This window comes from Carassius auratus, chromosome 9, assembly GCF_003368295.1.
Source record: "Carassius auratus strain Wakin chromosome 9, ASM336829v1, whole genome shotgun sequence".
In the NCBI taxonomy this organism is placed as follows: domain Eukaryota; kingdom Metazoa; phylum Chordata; class Actinopteri; order Cypriniformes; family Cyprinidae; genus Carassius; species Carassius auratus.
Genome location: NC_039251.1, coordinates 25706835 through 25730626, shown reverse-complemented (window position 1 = coordinate 25730626; position 23792 = coordinate 25706835). Strand labels below are relative to the sequence as shown.

Genomic DNA, 23792 nt, shown 5'->3' with positions numbered 1-23792 from the left:
CTGAACTCCTTCTAAAATGAATAAGGGTGTATTAATAGAGTGCATTCGTGTTCAGACAATTTTTCGGTGCCGTTGGTTCCGGAAGTATTTTTTCCATTCACTTTTTCCAATGGGGGTTTTAAAAGAATTGATTTTGTTATTACAAGCCATCAATCAAATCAACCAGCAACAAGGTGAATCACATCAACACAAACTTTTATTTAATGTACATAAGGTATTCGAATATCAGACATAAAGACAAAGGTACAAGACTGGTGTACTGGATTTATTGAAGGAAAGAACTACAATCCAATGAAGCATTGCGGATGACATGAATTAAAAACACTGGTAAAACAAAACTAATTCATAATTTTTTTTTATTATAGCTATAAAACAACATAATTTAAATTTTCTGAAAATATTCATATATATTAAATTATTTAGCCATTTTAAGAGTACACCAGAATATTAAGTTATTTGTGATGATTCATGCAGTGGATGTTCTCTGCGAGCTCTTTTGCCAAAGTTTGCTCACTTGCTCTCTCATTGGTGGAATTTTCTGCAAGGTATCATGGGTAATGTAGTTTTTCCATTACAAATTCTAAGAAAAGCATTTACCACCGATCAAGAACCTTGGAGCTCAAAACAGGTCTTAAAAATCTTTAAAATTATATTAAAAATCAATTTTTGATCAATTTCACCTCCGAAACTCAAGTTATGCACTCTATCCAGTTATTCTGAACCAGCGGCTGGGACCAATGAAGGAGCCTCAAATTAATATATTACTATTAATGAATTATTCATAATAGTAATATTATTAATAAAATAAAACAATCTAACTTAAATTATCTAATAAATAATTACATTTTGTTGATTAATGGGTGGGTCCTCAAGTCAAAAAGGTTGAAGTAATACAAAACTGTACCACTCATAAACATAATACAATTTATAAAAAGTTAAATACAAAAAAACTACAATAGAAGTTGGAGTGAACAACTTCAGCTGCTGCTAACAGCAGCATCCTTGTCAGGTAATAGGCTAGACATCTCTGGGACTGTCACTACCACCTCTTCAACAGGAGGGCTTCTGCAGGCACAGAACGGGACGCTTCTCAAGCCCCTCAGGTCCAGCACTTTCATCACGAGTGGAGGAGGGTCATACACCATGTTTGGACTATGGCTGTAACCCTGCTGCAGGTCAGCGAGAGACAGAATCTTCTTTGTGCCTTCATGTCGCGCAAGACCCCTCTCAGGCAAAGTCCCTAAATACCAAAAATCACAGACATTAATTTAGTGCTTTATTTTAGGAAGAAACTCCTATAATTCCCTGTAATGGCAGTAAATACATTTATGATATCGCGAAAGACTTCCATTTCAAATAAATCAATTAATCAAAAACCTTTAAATAAAAATTATCACGGTTTCCACTAAAATATGAAGCAGCACAGCTGTTTTCAACATTGACAATAACAAGAAATGTTTCTTGAGCATCAAATCTGCATATTAGAATGATTTCTGAAGGATCATGCGACACTGAAGACTGCTGAAAATTCAGCTTTGCCATCCCAGGAATAAGTTAAATGTTAAAATATATTAAAATAGAAATAATCATTTTCACAATATTACTGTTTGTACTGTATTTTTGATCTAATACTGTAAATAAATGCAGCCTTGGTTAGAATTATATGATATTTTCTTTTAAAACAATCTTTCAGACCACAAACTACTTGAATGGTAGTGTATTTGTGTGTTTTGTTTTACCTGAAACCGTGTGCTCTAGAAGAAAAGCCAAAACCCCCACAAAGAGAACGGGCAAGGTTAAAAGAGACCGGAGAAACACATCAACACTGGGTACACCTGAACACAAAGAGATGAAAATTCATCCAATGAAATGGACCCGTGTCAAAATAATGTATATAATGTCCTTTAATGAAGCACATGCATTATCCCATACCTGTTTGTATGAAGTTAGAGTGAAGTCTGAACCAGCGTGGCAGTGCTAGTGACATGAACACTGTGAAGCCGATATTAAAAATGTTGCGTCCAGAGTCAACATCTGCATGTTGGAAATAAGTTATCCCTGTTGCTACGGAAAGCGTGTAGGTCACGCTGAGCACCGCACCTGAGAGAACAAGAGCAAATGCAAACATTTAGACTATGAGTATAACAACATAATCTTCAGGCTGAAACCATAACTATAGATTGACCCGATGAAATAAACCTGCGTAGCTGTGCGGATTTGTGTATACAGTCAAGAAGACTAGAGTAGAGTATGAGCTACAAAGATGGAAAGTCCTTTGGATGTTTGGAAAATGAAAATATAAAAATCTACAATGATGATCACCATGGATGGCCAGAGGGACTGAGCAGACCATCTGAGCTAATTGAGGAGACACCCCGAGAATTAACAACAACACCCCAGCGAGCTGCACACTGCTCCGGGACCCAGACTGAGAGAAAAAGAGAAACATCATGAAGAGATATAACAATAAACATTAACAGAATGAATCCTAGGCAAACCTATCAATCATAATACTTTTGTGAAAGCATCAGTACAGTCTCTCACCTGGCTGAGCCCAATAACACATGCATTAGGCACACTGCTGCACATTCCTGCTGGCGCCCCCATCAGGCCAGAGAGCACACTTCCCAGTCCATCCACACACAGGCCCCTGTTACAGGCATGTGCTGGGGCCACAGGAGCCTTCAGGAGCCGAGCTGCCACCACGTAGACAGCCGGAGAGCTAATGCTGCTAGACAGGCCTGCTGCCACTCCTGCTGCAATGCTTTTCCCAGACAGCAGGGGGAGCGCTGGAGCTGAAAGTACACAAGAAACATAAAGATCGAAACAAAAAAAGGAAAAAATACCATTTCTATCGCGCTGCTACAAAGCTACTAAAACTGAAAACTGATCTTTCACATTACCTGGAAGGGGGAAGTCCAGCCAGGGTACAGAGTCATTAGGAAAGACAAAGTCAGATGAGTGTGGGCCGTTCCTGGACTGAATGAAGGTGGCGTTTCTCTTTGTTGAGAGCATGTGGGTCACAGAGTTCAGATGGACATGTCCCCAATGCACCAATGCAGCACAGACACCACACGTCACCATCACAGACAGAAGTACCTGCACAGAATGGGGACAAAGAGCAGGGACAATATAACTGTTATAGGGTGTGGACATAAAAAGGGACCTTACATACAGTGACCCAACAGTATATGGACTGTTTAGTGCAAAAATGTCATTGGACCTATATTATTTCCTATGCAAAAAGATCAGATGGTAAAAATAAAAAATAGAAGTTCTAAAAAAAGGGTCATCGTGTATTTGCAGGTGCCACATTTGCCTCATTTTAAATCTATGCGTACATGTAAACATAAACATAAACATAAACATAAGTACATGTAAAAGTTTGTTGTTGGTAAGATTTTTTTTAAAAGGGGTGCATTTATTTGATAGAAAATACAATAAAGAAACATTATTAAAATTTAAACTTAACTGTTTTCTATTGTAATATATTTTATCTATTGTATATATTTTCCTGATATGACAAAGTAGAATTTTCCAGTCTTCAATGTCACATGATCCTTTAGAAATCATTTTAATATGTTGATTAATATGAAATAAAAATCTTATTAGCACCAAATTTTCAGCGAAAATTGTAAACATATTTCAACCTTTAAAAAGAAAACAAGCATCAATCTAGGTTAATGTAAAATTTTACATATACTGATACATTTTAGCATTTATATTTAAAAATTAACATTAATAAATGCTGTAAGAAAATACATCAAAATTGGATAATGTAATTCATACATTTTAAGTTGCACACAAACACTCCCACATCAAAACATTTACACAGATGGATGGGAATAATAACTAGACAATCAGGCACTGTCTAGTTCCACAGAGCAGAGAAAAACTAATAAGGATTTCCCAAAAGCAAGATTCCAATACGAGCTTACGATCACTCATAAAAAGCTTTAAACTGTTTCCCATAACCTTTGACAACATTCAACCTCATATTAAATTAAGAACATTTTAGCCAAAGATCACTGTAACACAAGGCATATCTTCATTGGGAAACTTTGCCCAGATCAATGATATAATCTTCTTACAGGCAAAACACTGATCTAATGTACTGCAGGTTAAAAGCTGTAAAAGAGCTCGACTACCAGTGCAACACAGGAAATCCCATAAATCATCTAAGGTGTCTGTGTTACACTAGTTTTGGGAGGGAAATTAAACTCCTTTTTTTGTGGTAAGTCACACAACATTAAAATGTAAAGAAACACTTGCAGAAGTGGCTCTCAAAATCAAAGTAATGTCTGGAATACACTATACTTCTCGAGTCTGGACAAGTGAAAGTTGACAGACTGCAGATTTCACAGAAAATCATGTAGTGTATGATGGGAGCCGACTCTGACCAGCTGGAGGATATTGAACATGTTTAATATTTCATACTGATTCAAGCATCTTTTCACTAAGAGGCACATGTTTCTGTGCAAGTTAGTGTGTGATCCTAAGTCATTTGCTGTGTGATGCTGTATATAGCCATTTGCAAAGAAATCAGCAAGTTAGTCAGGGCATAGTGTTTTAAAATCAGTTGAGTCTTACAGTGTAGTCTAGCCTTAAAGGGTTAGTTCACCCAAAAATGAAAATTATGTTATTAATAATTATCCTTCATGTCGTTCCAAACCCATAAGAACCCATTATCTTTGGAACACAGTTTAAGATATTTTAGATTTAGTCCATCATCAAAGTAGTCCATGTGACATCAGAGGGTCAGTTAGAATATTTTGAAGCATCGAAAATACATTTTGGTCCAAAAATAACAAAAACTACGACTTTATTCATCATTGTCTTCTCATCCAGGTCTATTGTGAGCGTGTTCACTGATGTGTAGTGATATCAGGTTCGTGAATGAATCATTTGATGTAACCAGTTCACAGAATTGAACTGAATCATTTGAAACGGTTCACGTCTCTAATACGCATTAATCCACAAATGACTTAAGCTGTTAACTTTTTTAATGTGGCTGACACTCCCTCTGAGTTCAAACAAACCAATATCCCGGAGTAATTCATTTACTCAAACAGTACACTGACTGAACTGCTGTGAAGAGAGAACTGAAGATGAACACCTAGCCGAGCCAGATAATGAACAAAAGACTGACTCTTTCTCGAGTACTGCATACTGCGCATGTGTGATTCAGCGTGAAGCAGACCGACACACAGAGCGTCTGAACCGAAATTATTCTTTTGTTGATTGATTCTGAACTGATTCTGTGCTAGTGTTATGAGCGCGGGTAAACCGAAGGCTTGGATGAAGGCCAATGATGCCATTACGTCGAGCACAAAAGAACCGGTGAACCGTTTTCTTCAACCGGTTTATTGAATCGAACTGTCCCGAAGAACCGAACTTCCCATCACTACTGGTGATCCAAAAACCGATGCAACCAGTTCTTGACTCGTGAACGAGTCAGTCTTTTGTTCGTTATCTGGCTCGGCTTTGTGTTCATCTTCAGTTCTCTCTTCACAGCAGTTCAGTCAGTCTACTGTTTGAGTAAATGAATTACTCCGGGATATTGGTTTGTTTGAACTCAGAGGGAGTGTCAGCCACATTAAAAAAGTTAACAGCTTGAGTCATTTGTGGATTAATGCGTTTGGAGTCAAGAACCATTTAAAATGATTCAGTTCGATTTGGTGAACTGGTTCAAAAAGATCCGGTTACATCGAGTGATTCGTTCGCGAACCGGATATGACAAACTGCTTTGTTTTGAACTCTCTCATAAACAGACACGGAAGAGAAGACAACGCTGAATAAAATCATAGTTTTTGATATTTTTGGACCAAAATGTATTTTTGATGCTTCAAAATATTCTAACGGACCCTCTGATGTCACATGGACTACTTTGAAGATGTTTTTCTTATCTTTCTGGACATGGACAGTATACCGTACACACAGCTTCAATCGAGGGACAGAGAGCTCTCGGACTAAATCTAAAATATCTTAAACTGTGTTCTGAAGATAAATGGAGGTCTTACCGGTTTGGAACGACATGAGGGTGAGTTATTAATGACATAATTTAGATTTTTGGGTGAACTAACCCTTTAAGAAACGCCCCCAAAAAACCTTTATTTGACTCACAGAAAGTCTCTTGCAGACGGAGAATGCTGACAGCCGCAGAAAGTAGTGCAGATGCTGAGACAGGATCACCAGAAGAACAACTGCCCTGAAAACAAAGAAAATTGTATTTAGTGCAGTATGTGTGTCTATGTAGTTGCACACTATGTGCGAAAAATGTATTTCTTATAGGGTGTTTCCATATTGTTCAATTACTAATATAAATAATATTACAAATGACTAATATTATAAACTGCAGTTTTTTTCATCAATGTGTTTGCTTACAGTGCAGCCATGCCCCAGTGGTCAGAACAAAACAGTGCTGCCTCCCTGTAGATGGAAAAACCCAGAATGCAGAGAAGAGGAGCCAGAACTAATGGTCCACAATGTCCCAGTGCAAAGCCAACCAGACCAGTCAAACCCACAGCGAGCTGCACCATACCTGCAACCACAGCCATGCCTCTCAACTGCACACACACAAACACATACACACAATACGCCAAGTAGAATAAGTATTATGACACTTTACTGGACAAGCATTGACAAACTCGCACAGACAGATTGTCAGTATAATATATATATATATATATATATATATATATATATATATATATATATATATATATATACATACATACATAAATGATTGATATATTACAGTTTTTGTTGATATTTTTAATTTGATTTTATTTCAAACTGTAATATCGTGGAATGTTATTACAAATACTTTTAACAATAACTGTTTTGTTTAAATACATTTTTAAAAAGTTATTTGTTACTTTAGTTAAAGTTGTAGTAATTTTCTTGTTTTGTCATTTTCATTATTTCTTTTGTATATAGTTTTTGATTTAAAAAAAAAATAATAATTTTCTTATTTCATTTTAGTCATTTTTTTTTCAATGAAAATTTGAAATGTAGCTGACATAAAGTTTAATTATATTAAAGGTAAAATTTTATTTTATTTCAAGAAGCAAATTACCTTTAAAAACCCTTAAATAAATAAATGAATACATATTTAATTTAGCATCTATTTTATTTCAAGTAGCAGAAATAATTTTATTTCAGCCTGCCCTGGGACTACAGGTGGAAATTAGCATAAATGCTACAACCTGATATAATGCATCTCTCCTTTTTAAGGTTAATGTATATTTTACAGTGTCCCTGTTCAAATAAATAAAGTTAAAAAAAAGCTGTTATAAATAAATACATTTAATAAATCAATTTGCCTACTTTTTGTGAAGTGGGATCTGCTGTTACAATGCGTTACTGTAGAACAATGTGACAATGGAGGGTGGTCTGAATGTTCAGCACCACGGACAGCACTGTGCTCTACCTCTCTTATTGGGAGTGCTGGGGCCACAGGCTCCTCTGGTTCAGTGCACTGCCCCCTGCAGGCCACAGCAGTCCCTAACACACAATACAATATTATTTTTTCTGTAGATGTGTTTCATTGGGTTTGTTAGTGTGTTTAAGTGGGTAGGTATTTAGAATGTCTTTGGCTTCACTTTAATTCTGTCATTCTCACCTGACTGAGCAGAAAGCAGAGCCAAGGCAGGGATCAGAAAGTCCAAAGATGGAGCCAAGATCAATGGCAAACTAAACAGAGTAAACATTGGACTTATCTCTATAGATGCTTTAGTGCAACTATATCAGCTCACATGGAAAGCAACAGGGTAAATGTAATCTTACCGTGATCCAATCCAGCTCTGCAACAGCGTAGATATACCTGAGTTAAAGAACACATAGGCCACTATTCTGTCTTTGTCTACTTCCTGAATGAGTGTTTCCACAACCAGCGCACACAGAGAGGACAGAACCAGCACATGCTGTGTGGAGACAGAGAGCAAAACACTTTTTACTTTTTCAGTTGTTGTGTTAAATGTTTGCTCTGAGAACATCCTGTCTATGTAATTCATTATGAGGTAAGATTTCAGCATTTGTAACTAAAATGTGAAAGTATGTTTTTTTAAGTTACAAAAGAAAATCAAGGATGACTTCACTTTCAACAGCTAGAGTATAGCTGTGATCCACAGAGGAGTTAAAGTGCATGCTTACTGTGCTATATGACTTTTTTAACTTTCAAAAGAGATAAGAAAAATAAATAAATAAATACTTACTTGGAGTGCAAGGGCAATATTCAGCATCAATGAAGGACTGGAATTCACATCTAGGCTCTCTATTCTTCTATGCCATTCTTGGTCCAAAGGTTGCTCTTTACATGAGAGTTTCTTGCATCTATGTGTCTTCACCATTGTTTTCTCTTTTTTTCTTTCCTTTTTTCTTTGTCTTTCCTTACTATTTGTGCTGTCACTCTTTTTACAGTGTTAACTAAATTCCTTCTTTCTTTCTCTCTTCGATTCCTCCTCACATGATGGCCTTTGACTCAGTTATGCAACGTGTGGTTTTTCATCAGCATTACTCCTTTTAATCATTATCTTCCCATTGACTTAAAATAACAATGGATTATTGCAACAGCTTTGCTTGGGAAGCTGATATGACTTGTGGAGAAATCTGTGTTTTTGACTGTAACATTACTGTTAAACTTACCCTTTTGAAAAAGTGTGCTAAATTGTAAGAAATTTGCAATTATAGTGTGCTTCAAATCTTAAAAGCATTCTTTAAAAAACTGTGCTTGCAGCTAATATATGACATAAAATTCCACTTAAGCACACTTACAGAAAGTAAAAAGTGCACTTTAATAAAGTAATACTTGAAATACATTTTAAATCATTTTAATTATCTTAAAACATTGTCATGTTTTAAAGAAGTGCACTTATTTTGATGTGTTGACTAAAATATTAAAGCACATGTAAAGTACTTGATCATAATTTTAAATGTATTTTTTCAAATATATTACATTTAAATTATATAAATTTTAAATCCACTTAATTTAAACTTTATTAGAAATGGGTAAATACATATATATTTGTGTGTGTGTGTGTGTGTGTGTGTGTGTGTGTGTGTATATATATATATATAGAGAGAGAGAGAGAGTAGAAATGACAGCAAATATAATTTAATTTCAGCAGTGCACTTTAACTTAAGTGTCTTAAGTGTAAATCTTTCTAAGTTGACATTTATACATCATCTGAAAACTGAATAAATAAACTTTCAATTGATGTATGATTTGTTAGGATCTGAAATTCTGGAATCTGAGGGTGCAAAAAAAAAAAAATCTAAATACTAAATATGGTAAGAAATGTAGAAAATATATTCATGCAACATGATCTTTACTTAATATCCTATGGATTTTTGGCATAAAAGAAAAATCTATAATTTTGACCCATACAATGTTAAAAATATACCCCAGCGACTTAAGACTGGTTTTGTGGTCCAGGGTTAAATATTTAAAAGACAATAGAATTAATGAAATTATATAAATTAAGTCATAAAAGCTCTCTAATTTTTTCTAATTGCATTTCATATTAATTTAATCTATAATAGTTTTTCATTTAATTGCAATGAACACAATCACAAATCACAACTGTTTCAATTACAATCATTTTGCACGAGTATATTCTTATTTCTGTAATAAATATTTTAAATATATATATATATATATATATATATATGGACAATTTGTGCACACAAAAGATGAAATCTGACAGGATTAAATCCATGTTTATTAGCACTGGTGAGTCAGCAGGATACAGGACTGCAGAATGACTACTCATGGCTTACAGTGGCGCAAAGTGACCCTGGTTTCCCAGGCCAACCTCAGCAAAAAAACATCAAGTCACTACACACAGACACACTGCTCATGGATTTAAGTATGCTCCTTTCACATTCACACTAGTTATAGATATAGATATGCTCAGAGAATTTGTATCTTTAGTGAAGAAATGTAACAAAACTACACAATGATCACAGACACAATTGCAACAACACAACAACACTAGCAAATATCGTAACTGTGCTCAAATACATGAAGAGGAAGTGTTTGTCCACCAACAAGGTTTTTCGATTTAATTAAGAGCTTGTGTGAGGTCATTAAAGATGCATTGGCAGCTTAAATAACTCAGTAATCAGTCTCTATACAAGATCACATTTATTTCTCAGTACTGGATACCAAAACCTAGCACGCAACACGTGCTTCAAACCTGGTGAAGCATGGCAAGACCTCCCTCAAGCTTGCGTCACATGACGCGTCCAGTTAGCGAGAGATCAGGGGTAGCAAGCAAACCAAACAAGTTCTCATTCAGCACAACAGATGACTGGAAAATCGATATCTCCGCCATACCAGCTTGAGTTCAGTTCCTTATAAAAGTTCAAATCCTCACTAAACCTGCTCTTGCTCTGAGATTGATGGTACTTTCTGATTCAAACATGAAAAGACCAGAGTATACAGCACTGAGAAAGACCCCAGGTAAAAGCCAGTGTTCATGGCACATAAAATCATTTGAACTCTCATTTGACTCACAATGTACAAAAATAAAACTATAATTACAGTGTAAGAGGACTGAATTCATATTATGCATATTCCAAGTCACTTTTGAATGTTCTACTGTATTAAAACTCACACAAATGAGCATTAATACCCGCTTTCAAATCACAAAATGCCATTATCCAATATCTCTGATGTGTCTATGAATACGAGTCATGAAGAAATAAAAATCTGTGCAGAGATTATTGCATTTCATGTTAAGAAGGACAGAAATTCTCCTTCAGTTGATATAAACCGTGTTTTACTAAATGACTGTGACAAGTTATGTGTATATGACTCAATTTGCACAGTGAAGAATATTAACCACATTCATTTCTGAAATGGCTTCATCAACAACAACAACAAAAAATCAGTGGACAGTAATATTGTGTATAAGGTAAAGCTAAGGGTGAAAGATAGCACACAGGTTCATATAAATATAACCTGAGCAAGAGTCTGGGGTTAAATACATCAGCCTCATTAGTGTCATCGTTAACTGCATATAGAATGAGTGCATATGTTTTTTGTTCGTTAATGAGAAGGTTTAAATACTCCTTTAACTATATTAGATGGTTTTATTTTACCTTTTGAGTTTGTTTCTGATTTAAACATGCAGAAATGGATCTGGTAGATCTTTGACTCTGAGACGTCAAACTCGATTTCCTTCAAGGAGTGTTCAGCTGTCGTATTTATTGTAGGACTATGGAACTGAAGGCTGGAATTCACAACGTGACTTTTGTACAGATTTTTGCCCTAATTTACAGTCTGGAGGAATTGGCGCTAGTTGCTGATTTCGGGCTGTTGGAGTTGACAGATTTCACAGAAAATTCAGCCTGTGATTTCATCCAATCAGAGGATATTAACCGTTTAGAATTTAGAACACATATTGCTTTTATTTGTCACACACTCTTAAAAATTAAGGTGCTTCACACGATGCCATAGAAGAACCCTTTTGTCTACATGGTTCCATAAAGAACCTTTAACATCTGAAGAACCTTTCTGTTTCACAAAAGGTTCTTTGTGGTGAAAGAAGGTTCTTCAGATTATAAAAAGCCAATAAAGAGATGGTTCTTTAAATAATCTTTGACTGAATACTTCTTTGTGGAACCAAAAAATGGTTATTTTTAAGCAGCTTTATTTTTAATAGTGCATCTCCTAGAAACAATAACAATTTGAAGTCGTTTGTAGTTTATGACCCTCAGTTATTTAGTGTTTGATGTCCAGTTTTTCCTCTGTAACCATTTACAAAGATGGCAAGTGTACGACGCCTAGTGTTTTTTGTGTGCTTTTTAAAATCTGTTTAGATTTGAAAAGCTGTATAGTGCATTCCAGTCTCAAGAGGAATATTAATCACCTTTTAAAAATAAATACTGTTTGCTTCAACCTGTGACATTACTATATATATCATGCAGCTAGTACTCAGTATTGGACTATAGAGACTGTTTTCTCACCAGTTTGTTTGCTCATCTGGGATTTCGACTTTAAAACATTTCCACACAAAATGGGACATGGTTAAGAATGTCTAGTCTAAAAACATTTGCAGCAAAGACTTATTTTGGGTATTTTACTCCATCTATTAAACAAGGCGAAACTAGTTAACAGAATACAACTTATTTTATCAATGGTTGTTCCAATCTTCTTATATTTGCACCGTGACAAATATGAGACATGGTGACAACAACGCAAAGACTAACCTGTCAACAACTTCCACAAACATAACCAGCAGATTGCCTGTGACTGTGCATTTGTTAGTGTAGTACAGTGTTTTTTTTGTCTGCATTTTGAGGGGAAGCAATAAGGAGTTATACAGAAGGATTAACAACAGGTCAAGTGGATCACAGCCACTCACATCCTCTGGGTGAAGTTTTCAGGAAAGACTCCTTTTTTCCCTTGATCTTTGTGCTGAATCCAGTCGGACTCTTTGACTCCCACTAACCACCCTTCATCCTGTAAGCACAGAAACACTGTTAAGTGATGCTAAAACCAAGATCTCTTGGGTATGAACTGATCAAAACGACTATACTAACCTGCTCATCCTGGTTTTCATAGCTTACTACCAGCACCACATCTCCGGCCTTCAACTCCAACTCATCAGAGTCATTGGCATTGTAGTCGTGCATTGCTTTCACCTATATTCACACAAATACATGTCTCACTTCTTCTGCTAATGAAGAACAATGTTAGTTAATTAAAAGAACAATGTTAGCTAAACTGAAACATAATTTCGCACTCACTTTGAACAGGAAGGATTCTGGCATCTCTACACTCTCTGTGCTCTCTGTGGTCGCCTGTGCAGTCTGGGTTAAACAATAAATGTCAATAAATAACAGACATAAGCGTTTTACTTTTTTATGTATTATATTAATAATTAGCATCAAAACATGAAATGTGCACCGCTTGATGTCTGACAAGCTAATGCTACACTTTGGTAGGTGTTTAGGACTGCTCTGGGGGTCTGCAGCTGCTCCTTCAGTCCACCAGAGGGAGTCCTAACTCACTTATTAGCCTTCAATTTTTTATTTATTTATTTATTTATTTTAATACAAGGCTCACCAAGGCTACATTAGATAAAAAAGTAAAAAAAAAGTAAAAAAAAAAACATATATATACATATATAATAAAAACAGTAATAATCTGAAATTTAGCAATTTAAAATAAGTGTTTTTTTATATTAATATATTTTAATAAACGTCTTTTTTTATGTGATGACAGATAAATTTCAGCTCCAGTTTTCATTGGCACATGATCCTTCAGAAATCAGCCTAATATGCTGATTTGCAACTCATTATTATCAGTGTTCAAAACAATTGTGCTGTATAATGTTTATGTGGAAAGCGTGAACATTTTTGTGGTAAACAACATTTTTTTTTTTAATCGAAATCTTTTGTAACATTATTAATGTCCTAACTGTCACTTTTGATGAGTTTAATGCATACTTCCTGAACAAAAATAAATACATTTTTGATTAGTAGTGTATGTTGATAAAGGGTTTGAGTCGCCTATGGACTTCCTCTTTGTTCTTTATGCTGTTGCCTTGGGTTGGATGATCAGATTTTACACTTTTGGATCGTATGCTATGCCTTATATTATTTACTTACTCATCACTTACTTCATTTATGGTTTCAGCTACTGCCTCTTCTGTAACAGCTACCTTTTCTGTGACCTGCAAAAAGAAAAGACCGGGAGATAGAGAAGGAGAGGGCCAATACAGATTGAAGAATAAGAGGTAGAAATACCAAGAGAGAGCAAAGAATTGAAAAAGAGAACAAAAAGATGCGTATTACACAGCTATCCTCATAACATAGCAAGCCCAGCTGTAGCTGTTACTACTACAACTACTCAGCTACTATTACTACTATTAGCTCTGCTACCAGCATTCTCCCTATTGCCATGCTAAGCAACTGTTCGCCTCCATCCACAGGTTCCTACAGGAGCGCGACCTCAATATAGCACAGCTCAGCTCCTGTCAGCTTGCGCTATGAATTTTGTACCTGAGCCCCATCATCGTCCCACCCCTGGGCCTGCTGGGTAGAATCATTGTCATTCCCCTGCACAGGCTGAGAGCCATCAGGTTGGCTACCATCATCATCCCAGGTAGCCTGGGTACCATCATCGCCCCAGCCAGAGTGCCCAGGCTGGGTACCATCATCGTCCCATGTCTGAGGGACCTCAGCTTCCTTCTCTGTTTGCTACAGAGGCAGGGAGGAGGGTGGGTTTGGCGGTGAGGGGAATGGTGGGAAAGGGTACATGTGGGAGCAGGGAAAAGCATGAGCAGGGATCATTCAGAGAGGAGAAAGAATGAGGAGCCAGAGAGAGTGTAAAACACAGATGAGCATTTCTGCAGCTGAACACACAATACTGGAGGTCATATAGCCTCTATGGAAGGATGTGGGACATGCAACATTAATATCGCAGACAGTTACTAAAGCAGGACAGAAAGACATTTACAATCTTTATGCTGGAAAGCTTTGCAGTGAAAGGAAATTAAATGGAATAGCTTTTGTTGCAACTGACAGACTTCCTCAACCATTACATATACTGAATATTATTAGCTAAATTCTTTAAAATGGTGTAGGATCCTGTTTGAATTAAAAGGAAAGGTTATGTATGCTGCTATACACTACAACTATGAGCGAACATAAAAGCACACTCACCTCCCAAGTCTCCCAAGGCTGTGAAAAAGCATAAAAGCAAAGTTAAATTAATGACTAGACAAAGTAGATTTGTCAATTTGATGTTCCATTGCATGCACACTTTGAATATGTTATAATGCATGATTTAAACATACTGTAAGTGTTGTAGTCCTCGAGTTTGGACGAAACCAGACTCAGAATCCAGTTCTCTAGACTCCATATTCTCAGGAGCATTAAGACTCGGCATAGACTCATACTTGAATGAGCTGGTCTTTACTAGACATAGAAAATATGGCCTTGGGCTCAGAACTGTGTCTGGTCTTGCCTGAACCTGAGTACTGCAACACTGCTATAAGCTAAATTGAATGAAAGTTAAATAAAAACTGTAAGAAAAAAAAAACTGTTTTTAGTTCCTCTAATTCTGACAGACCTGTGCGGCTGGTGTGGTGGCAGCCTGAAGTGAGTCCAGATCCATATCCAGAAGATTAGCAGTGGCTGGAGCATCATACTGACAAACAGAAAGAAAATTCCTGTGAAATTTTGCAGGAAAAAAAGCTCCATTGTCACTTTCAGACGAGAAGGTTTCTGTTGGTTAATAAGCAGGAAAAATTGTTTTACTGAATTAAACCTGTTGCAAAATTTGAGTGGACAAATCTTTTTGAAATTCCAGATTACATGGATTCTTATTGAAGTGACTGCAATTCATCCATGACAATTTGCAGAACAATGGTAAATGTGACCATATTAAATTTGCAAGGGTATCAGTTTATAAGAATTTATAATATATATAAGAGCATGATGTCTAACTATCAAAACAAAATATTTGAATCCTTGAGTTTGAAAAGGAGCCAAAAAGTATGATTTGGATTTGAATTTAAGAAAGTAAAATCAAATTGATTTACATTCCAAGAAATGTTTATTCTATGCGAAATGTTATGTTTATTTTTCAGTATTATTTTTCAGTTAATTATTACAAAATTTCTATTCCATCCATAAAAAAGTATTTAATTTTAATATTAACATATTAACTACCAATTTTACAATTTACCCAAGTGGAGCCAAACACCAAACAGACTTAAAAGATGGAAACTTTTCAAAGAACACCTGAGAAGTGACCTGCTATTGCCATGTTCTTCATACCAACAATATTTATTGTATTTTAATTCAGTAAACTCATTCCAACTCAAATTCAACATCCTACTATTCAAATTCCAGCTTGGGAACTGTGAGGAAGTCTGTTTTTCAAACTATTTTAGCAAGTCCTAGTGTCTTTACTAGTAGCATAATTAGCCCAAAGACGAGAATTACAAGAGAAGAAAGTACTGCAGACCTGTGTTGGCGAAGTGACACTTATGTTTGGGGCGGATGCCTCACCAAACAGATTGATAATGTTCTCCTGCTTCATATCCTTTGATGGAGTAACTTTAGGAGGTGGAGGAACCATAGGCTTTAGCTAGAAACACAAAAATGAAATAGGTTTCATATTTCATTTAAAAATCACTTTAATACTGGCAAATCACAGTCACAATCACAATTATAAATTTTGGGGTACTGATTCCAAAAATAGTGCTGTTTGCTCAAGCACATCATTTTACACTATTTTATGTGTCCTGATGCAATTCCTTTGCTAAATGTAAGTTAAATTCATTTAATACCTTGCTTTAATTGTAATTTACTTATGAATGCTTTTGTTATTTTTATATTTGTCCCAGGTCCACAAAACCAGTCTTAAGTGTCAATTTTTCAAAATTGAGATTTATACATAATCTGAAAGCAGAAAAAAATAAGTTTTCCACTGATTTATGGTTTTTAAGGATATGACAATTTTTGGCCAAGATAAAACTATTTGAAAATCTTGAATCTGATGGTCCAAAAAATCTAAATATTGAGAAAATAGCCTTAACATTTCTCCAAATGAATTCTTAGCATTGCATATTGCTAATCAAAAATTAATTTACTGTAGGAAATTTACAAAATTTCTTCATGAAACATGATCTTTACTTTACATGATTTTTGGCATAAAAGAACAATATGTACTTTTGACCAATGCAATGTTGTTTTTTTTGGCTTTTGATAAAAATATACCCCAGCGACTTAAGACTGGTTTTGTGGTCCAGGGTCACATTTATTTTGATATTTTAAGAGCATTAAAGCAGATACATAAATATATGCTGATAATCACCAAATTTAAGATTTTGGTAACACTTTAGTATAGGGTCCAGTTCACACTAATAACTAGTTGCTTATTAGCATGTCTATTATTAACATATTGGCTGTTTATTTGTGCTTATAAAGTACATATAATGCATGACATCCATAATCCTACCCAATACCCTAAACTTAACAACTACCTTATAAACTATTAATAAGCAGCAAATAAGGTGTTAATTGAGGCAAAAGTCATAGTTAATGGTTAGTTAATAGTGAGAATTGGACCCTAAAATAAAGTGTGACCAAGATTTTTTCTCAAGATGCAGGGCTGTGTTATTTTACATGCAAGTACAATGCATTGGTGTTTTCTACATGCATACCTTGGACGGTGATTTGGGTATGGCTGCCGGTCCTCCTGGACTCAGTGTGTGATTGGCATCTTGTGTTTTGTCACTGCAGCATAAAGTACAAATAATGAAATACAGTATCATGGCTATAAAGAGCCCCTGTGTGTCATGCTTTGATTAGGCTCAATGCAAGCACCAATGCTTCACAGTGCAAGTCCTAGTCTTAGATGGCCAGTGTGACCGACAGCTTATCTGAGAGACTTCCAAGCCAGAACTGAAATTCTGTAACTACACTTAGGATAGTACCAAAATTAACAGGTATTCATGCAGACGCAGATACTTCCTGTGCAAAATCAATCTGTTCATGCAGTGAACTCTCAGGACTGCAGACAGACTGCACGAGACAAGCCCCTGTCTAAGTGGGCAGCCCTTGAGGGCACACAAACAGCTTTGGTACGGAACACACGCACACACACACACACACACACACACACACACACTCAATCACACAGCACTGTAGGGCTACCGTTACCTCTTCTGGGCTGTTGATGTCCTCACCCCTTGGCTACCTGTTTTTCTGTGAGAGTGGTGTGTTTGGTTTGTTCATTTATTTAATTGTATAAACTTAATTGTATAAATACTAATTATTGCCATATGCACAATTTACACACCATTTTGAGGCAAAATAGCTACAAAGGAGCCAGCATGGTTAAAATATACAATGAAGACAATGCAGTGCTTATAAATGTAAACATTAAGTATGTATGCTGCATATACATTTGACTAACCTGGACATATCTTGATTTTCTAATTCCTCCAGCGTATCATTCAGATTCTGATTAATCTGTAAGTAAAAACATATATAAACATGGAAAATCAACATCTTTTGAAATGTAGAAGTTTTTCGTTCATATGTTACAGTCAATATTATATTAATAATATTTATATTAATCAATTAATACACACACACACATAAACTACTCATTCACTAGATTATTAACACTTATATACAAAACATAATAACAATGTTCTGTCAGTGGATGGTGTTGAGCTGGAGCCCTTACTTTTCCCATTTCTCTGTGAAACTTCTCCTCCAGACCAGCCACGCTCTGGAATGTATTCACATAAAAGCCAACACGACTGGAAGAGAGCAAACACAGTCTTAGCCCTCCACAAGATGACAACAGACCTCAGTCTAAGACGCTACACCCATGTACCATTTATGACCCATCTGGTGCATATTGCACACAAAAATAGCAAGAGTGAATCAGATTGTCAGGTCATTTCTGTGATTCAGGGTGTACAGGTACTGTATTTGACAAAGTGGCAAATACAGAGGCTCATGACACTGAATCTGTGAAATATGTTCTCTTGAATTTTGCTTGAGGTACTTGCTTTTAGCAGTTAAACTGCATACTTATCATTTAGACATTTTCCACTGTCTTTGATGTTATCTGTAAAACAGATACTGCTGTGCAATAATTTGATTGTATTACTGCATTGTTAAAAAACAGTCTATTATTATTGTAGATTTTACATTTATCCACCCATATATTTCTCATAAAGTAAATGAACAGTTGCACGTTGTTTTAGATGATGAACATGGTTCTTCCTGTCTAAGTAGCAGATTTTAGCCAGAATTAGCTGGAATGTGGACCATAAATGCCTAAATCAAAAGTCTGTGAGACTAAACACAAAGAAGATCTATGAGAGACAATAAATAAATCCAGACCTGTTCCACAGAGATGGCAGCTCCTCCTGCAAATCTATATTAATCTCCTCAAACACTTTCTGTGCCCTCTCCAGCTCTTCCTCTGCCTATAAACATAAAAAATGACATTATTGCACGACATGGAGTTCATTCATCTTATTCACCCACAGCTAATCAAACATGATGAACAGCTTCACCTGCCATATTTGATTTGTCATTTATTTGGCCCAAAAATGCCTGGAATAACCATGTAATAACAAAATACTTATTTGTTCTGGCTGATATTGACCAAGCAAAATGATCAGGATGATGGCTAGTATCTCAGAATAGCTCAGAAAGTAGTAAAATGTAAGGAATTTATTGTTGAGAGCAGCCATTGACTTCCATAGTACTTGTTTTCATTCAATGGAAGTCAATGGCTGCCGTCAACTGTTTGGTTACCAACATTTTTCAAAATGTTCCCTTTTATGCTCAACAGAAGAAAGAAAATCATACAGGTTGATAACAGCTTGAGGGTGAGTAAATGACAGAATTTTTGAATTTATTTTCAGGTGAACTATCCCTTTAAGTTATAGTGTTTCACCTGACTCCTGGAGAGGCTGGTTTGAGCCACGTTATGGGCCGACAGGATCCCCTGAGCCCAGACTGGGGCGGCCCTCTCCAGCAGGGAAGCTGGCTACATAGAGAAGAGGAAAAAAGTGGCTTACTCCATATGCACCGACTATAGAAACATTAAAACAACAACATGACTACAAGAAACTAAATGGCAAAAGTCTTGTAAAAAACAAAGGGCTGTACCTTGGTGATCTTGATCCCCTCCTTTTTCTTGCCTTTGTTTACAGCAGCAAAGTTGTGTCGTGCGCTGTCAAAGTCCACCAGCTTCCTGTCACGCTTTGCAATACGGGCCTGAAAAGAAGTATACAGATGTTAAACAGAAAATCACAGCCTGATATGTTAAACTACAGCATCGTTTTGGGATCTTAGTACTTTGATGTCAGGAAACTGGCCCAGGTAAGTGTCCATGGATATAAGTGCATGGTCCACAAGTTTCTGATGGAAATCTGTCCAAAGGAGGTCTGAATCCTGTTACACACACACACACACACAACAATAGATACAAAAGATCAGGATGGTGGAAGACTATCTTAAATACATGAAGTACACAACCACACATGACACGTGCTGTACCTATCGGGACAACCACAGAGCAGCTGGATCCTCAGTGTTGTAAAACTATTTAGCTAATTCTAGTGTCACTACTTGGTGGATGAATAATAATTTTTTGCAGTTACTGCTGAAAAGCTAAACAGCATTTACATGTTTAGAAACTAGCTATTATAAAATCAACAACTAATTAATAATCAAAACCCCTTGAATTACCTCCCATCTGTTTCCTCACTCCTAACATTCCTTTCAAAGAAAGCAGAAATCAAGTAAAAATGGTGGACATGTAAAATGCATACACATACACTACTGTTCAAAAGTCTGAGGTCATGGGATAAAAAAAGAAAGAAAAAGGAAAAGGATATTAATACTTTTATTCAGCAAGGACACATTAAATTGATTAAAAGAGAGTAAAAAAGATATTAAAAGAAAATGTATCTCTATTTCCTCAAAAATATTACGTAGCAAAACTATTTTTAACGTTGATAACAAGAAATGTTTCTTAAGCAGCAAATCATCAATGAATTCTGAACATGTGACACTGAAGACTGGAGTAATGGCTGCTAAAATTAAACTTTGCCTTTACAGAAATAAATTATATTTCAATATATATTTAAATACAAAATAATTATTTTTTTAACTGTAATAATATTTCACAATACTATTGTTTTCTGAATTCTGAAGGGGTCATATGACGTAGCAAAAAAATAACATTATTTGGTGTAACGAAATGTGTTTATGCGGTTTAATGTAAAAAAAAAAAAAACATTATTTTCCACATATGGTACATTATTGTTACTTCCCTATGCCCCACCTTTCTGAAATGTATAAATATTTACAAAGCTCATCAGTCTAAAAAGAAAGGTGTGCTCAGATTGGCCAGCTACCCAGAGCTTTGTGATTGGCCGAATGCCTCAGGTGTGTGACGGAAATGTTACGCCCTTTACCATGTGATGCTGTGTTCCAGTCAGAACACTGGTGGGACAAGACAAAAACAATAAAACCTTCTGGGTGTAAAACAAAAACATTTAGGTGGTGTTATGCAAATCTTCCCACACAGTGATGTATAGATGGGGGGGGGGGGGGGGGGTGTTTAAACAAGGCGTTTTATGAGGGCGTGGATGAGTCTTAACTTTTAAAAAGAATATCTCTTTGGGTTTGAGACTTTAGTCTTTGCAACTTTAGAGATCTTATCTATTCACGAAAAAGGAAAAATTGAAATCGCATCATATGACCCCTTTAATCAATTAAATGCAGTCTTGGCAAGCATACTCTTTCAAAACATAAAAAAACAGAACAGTAGTGTAATATGTAATAAAACATGGTGAAATGACAGATAGTCATGAATTAAAAACAAGAAAATGGAAAGAAGAAAAGCTTTAGAGCATACCTTTTGCCACATCTGCCCTTAATTATGTGTTAAATGAATTTTATAACATTCTAAATTATTTGGTTTACTCTTTACATAAAGAAACAGCAATTTTCTGTCCTGTTTTGAAATTATTCCTTTTTAAAATACAAAGCTGAGACATTTTAAACTGTATTAATAGGACAAGAGGGGGCTCAAATTACACTGTTTGAGTCTAAAACACATTTTACTGACATTGACTTGAGTATAAAACAATAACCTCCAAAAGTGAGTCCACTTCCTTTCTGCCATACCAGTCAGTCTCATACATGTCATCCAGGCACTCGTACAGATGTTTAGAAGACTCATGCATGGCTGGGGGAAACCATGAGAAAGAAAGAAATCAGCAATGCTAAGAACACAACATCCTTGAGTCATGTTGCATTTAGGTGTGTAAATTTGTCAATCGATAATCTCACTTTTCACAGCAGTCAAATAGGCCCGCAGGTCTTTCTGCAGTTTGGATCCCTCAACCTATGTAAGCCCAAGACAAATGGAAACAGAGAGTCACAGACCAAGAAGAAAAAAATAGAATAGATTCCCAGTGCTTGCAGTTGAACATGAAAAAAATAAATAAATAAAAAATTCGTTCGAAAAAGAAAAACACTCACCAGCTGTTTGTTGAAGTTGATCACACCCTCTTCAAATGCCAGATCTTTAGTCTCGTCTGCCTTGCCAAGCTTTTGGAGAACCTGAGAGAAGATGATTGCATTATTGAAGACATTGCTCATGTTTTTAAAAAGCATTTATTGTGGTTTGTTACATTTCCAGTTTTGCTAGTTATGTACTTCATGTTATTGAAATATTAAATGAACAATAAGTTCAAGTGTTTTCAATTTGCAATGACAACCCAGAACTTCTATGTGGAGTGAGATTCTTTACACTGATGAGAAATACATACTGTAGGTTAAGACTGGATATCTAGAGCCTATTATCCTGTAAATGTGTGTCTACAACATAAAGGACTATTGCTCTTTAGAAAACGACAGTAGCAGATTCAATTCAAGCTACTGTAGCTGCACAGATGAACATAAAAAAGATCTAAATGGAACTTTATTTATTAAATACTGTACAAATCATTTATAAATTGTCAAAATCATATCTATTGCTCAAAGACCATGACTAGCATATGTATTTGTTTCTGCAACATTTAAAGGAAATCTTTCATTTCCGTAGCCTTATTCAGTGACAGCTGGTGTGAAGAACCCAAACATCATTCTAAAGGAAATAATGGAAATAGTCTGACCACAATTTACTTCTGGGCTTGAGCGAGGAGGTTAAAACAAAAGTTGTTTGTGTATTTTACATAAGGTTGTGAAATATCAGGCTGCAGCATTCAAAAGCGGACGAATCAAAAGGATGAGGGGGATGCAGCTGCTCATTTGCTGTGGTGAAGGGAAGTCTGACTCATTTCCGCGAATCGGTTCTTTAGAACGATCCGTTCAAAGAACCGGTTAAAACGTCATTGAGTGAGTGTGATCAAGTGAACGCGAAAAAAACAACTACTGTTTATGTATATCACAGAGTCAAATATGTATATCAAAAAATCTATATCAAATCTCGGTTTGATGAACGAGTGAGCCGACGAATCGTGATCAGATTCGTGAACGAATCGTTCGGACTTGTTTTGTGAACCAATTCATTAAAAGGATCCGGACATCCCCGCCGCGCTCATCTATTTCATCTATTTAATGCGAAGGTTTATAGGCAAAAATGGGTTAATTGAAGCTTAAAGCACATTGAGAACTGATCGTCCTGGTTTCAACGCGAACGCACAAATCTAGTCTAACAGGCTCGTTTCCATATAACAGCCCCAGTGCATTTAAATAAACAGCGAGTTTGCGCTTTCGAAATTGCATTATCCATAAAATTATCAAAACATTTGCAAATATAGATGAGGCAAATGCACGTATTTTAGTATCTGATAATCAGTAGCTACATGGATGAGCCTCGACTCTGACGCGTTCCTTTGACACATCACGCTAGAGGACGATACTGACGTCCTTAGATGTTTAATTGTGATGTCAGGCAAATAACACTGAGATCCGTGTTGAAAGAGATGATGTATTTGATATATATCTGATGGTTAAAACGTCTTACCTTTTCCTGAGCCCTGGTAATTTTTTTCTGTACATTGCTTGCTATTTTTCCTGCGGATACCCCTTTCCCCATCGGTAATTCAGCCATTTTTATCTGGATTGTGTTATTTGCTAATAACAAGTCAAAATAGCATTTGTCACAATATCTAATTTAACAGACTGATTTTTCCCTCAATGCAGGTGCATTCAATTCTAGGCCTTATAATAACACTCGCCCCGGGAGCAGAATGAACCCGCACAAGCGCACACGATACTGA

The 23792-nt window shown here is 35.9% G+C and overlaps 2 protein-coding genes and 1 long non-coding RNA gene across 5 annotated transcripts; 1 reads left to right on the top strand and 2 right to left on the bottom strand.

The window, feature by feature from the left end:
• Positions 1–349: 349 nt before the first annotated feature.
• Positions 350–8725, bottom strand: slc23a3 (solute carrier family 23 member 3). The gene is made up of 12 exons (XM_026272295.1): positions 8217–8725; positions 7789–7925; positions 7625–7695; positions 7433–7506; positions 6385–6566; positions 6124–6208; positions 2904–3099; positions 2545–2795; positions 2323–2428; positions 1933–2100; positions 1740–1835; positions 350–1240 (listed from the first exon to the last, which is right to left on the bottom strand). The coding sequence occupies exons 1-12, from the start codon at positions 8349–8351 to the stop codon at positions 978–980; spliced, it is 1764 nt and encodes a 587-aa protein (XP_026128080.1). The 5' UTR covers positions 8352–8725; the 3' UTR covers positions 350–977.
• On the top strand, positions 7886–14085 carry LOC113108890 (uncharacterized). Its single transcript, XR_003292820.1, has 3 exons — positions 7886–8021; positions 13649–13748; positions 13944–14085. It is a non-coding gene; the product is annotated as an uncharacterized LOC113108890 (long non-coding RNA).
• On the bottom strand, positions 11579–23792 carry bin1a (bridging integrator 1a). Of its 3 annotated transcripts, XM_026272296.1 has the most exons (20): positions 23537–23792; positions 22048–22128; positions 21856–21910; positions 21657–21751; positions 19852–19947; positions 19663–19770; positions 19448–19540; positions 18886–18971; positions 18218–18293; positions 17942–17997; positions 17686–17730; positions 17187–17259; positions 15986–16108; positions 15086–15163; positions 14677–14694; positions 14014–14211; positions 13632–13685; positions 12757–12819; positions 12550–12651; positions 11579–12469 (listed from the first exon to the last, which is right to left on the bottom strand). In XM_026272296.1, the coding sequence occupies exons 1-20, from the start codon at positions 23621–23623 to the stop codon at positions 12368–12370; spliced, it is 1689 nt and encodes a 562-aa protein (XP_026128081.1). In that variant the 5' UTR covers positions 23624–23792; the 3' UTR covers positions 11579–12367. The 3 variants fall into 3 exon arrangements, with proteins under 3 accessions (XP_026128081.1, XP_026128083.1, XP_026128082.1); XM_026272298.1 differs by lacking the exon at positions 14014–14211; XM_026272297.1 differs by lacking the exon at positions 17686–17730.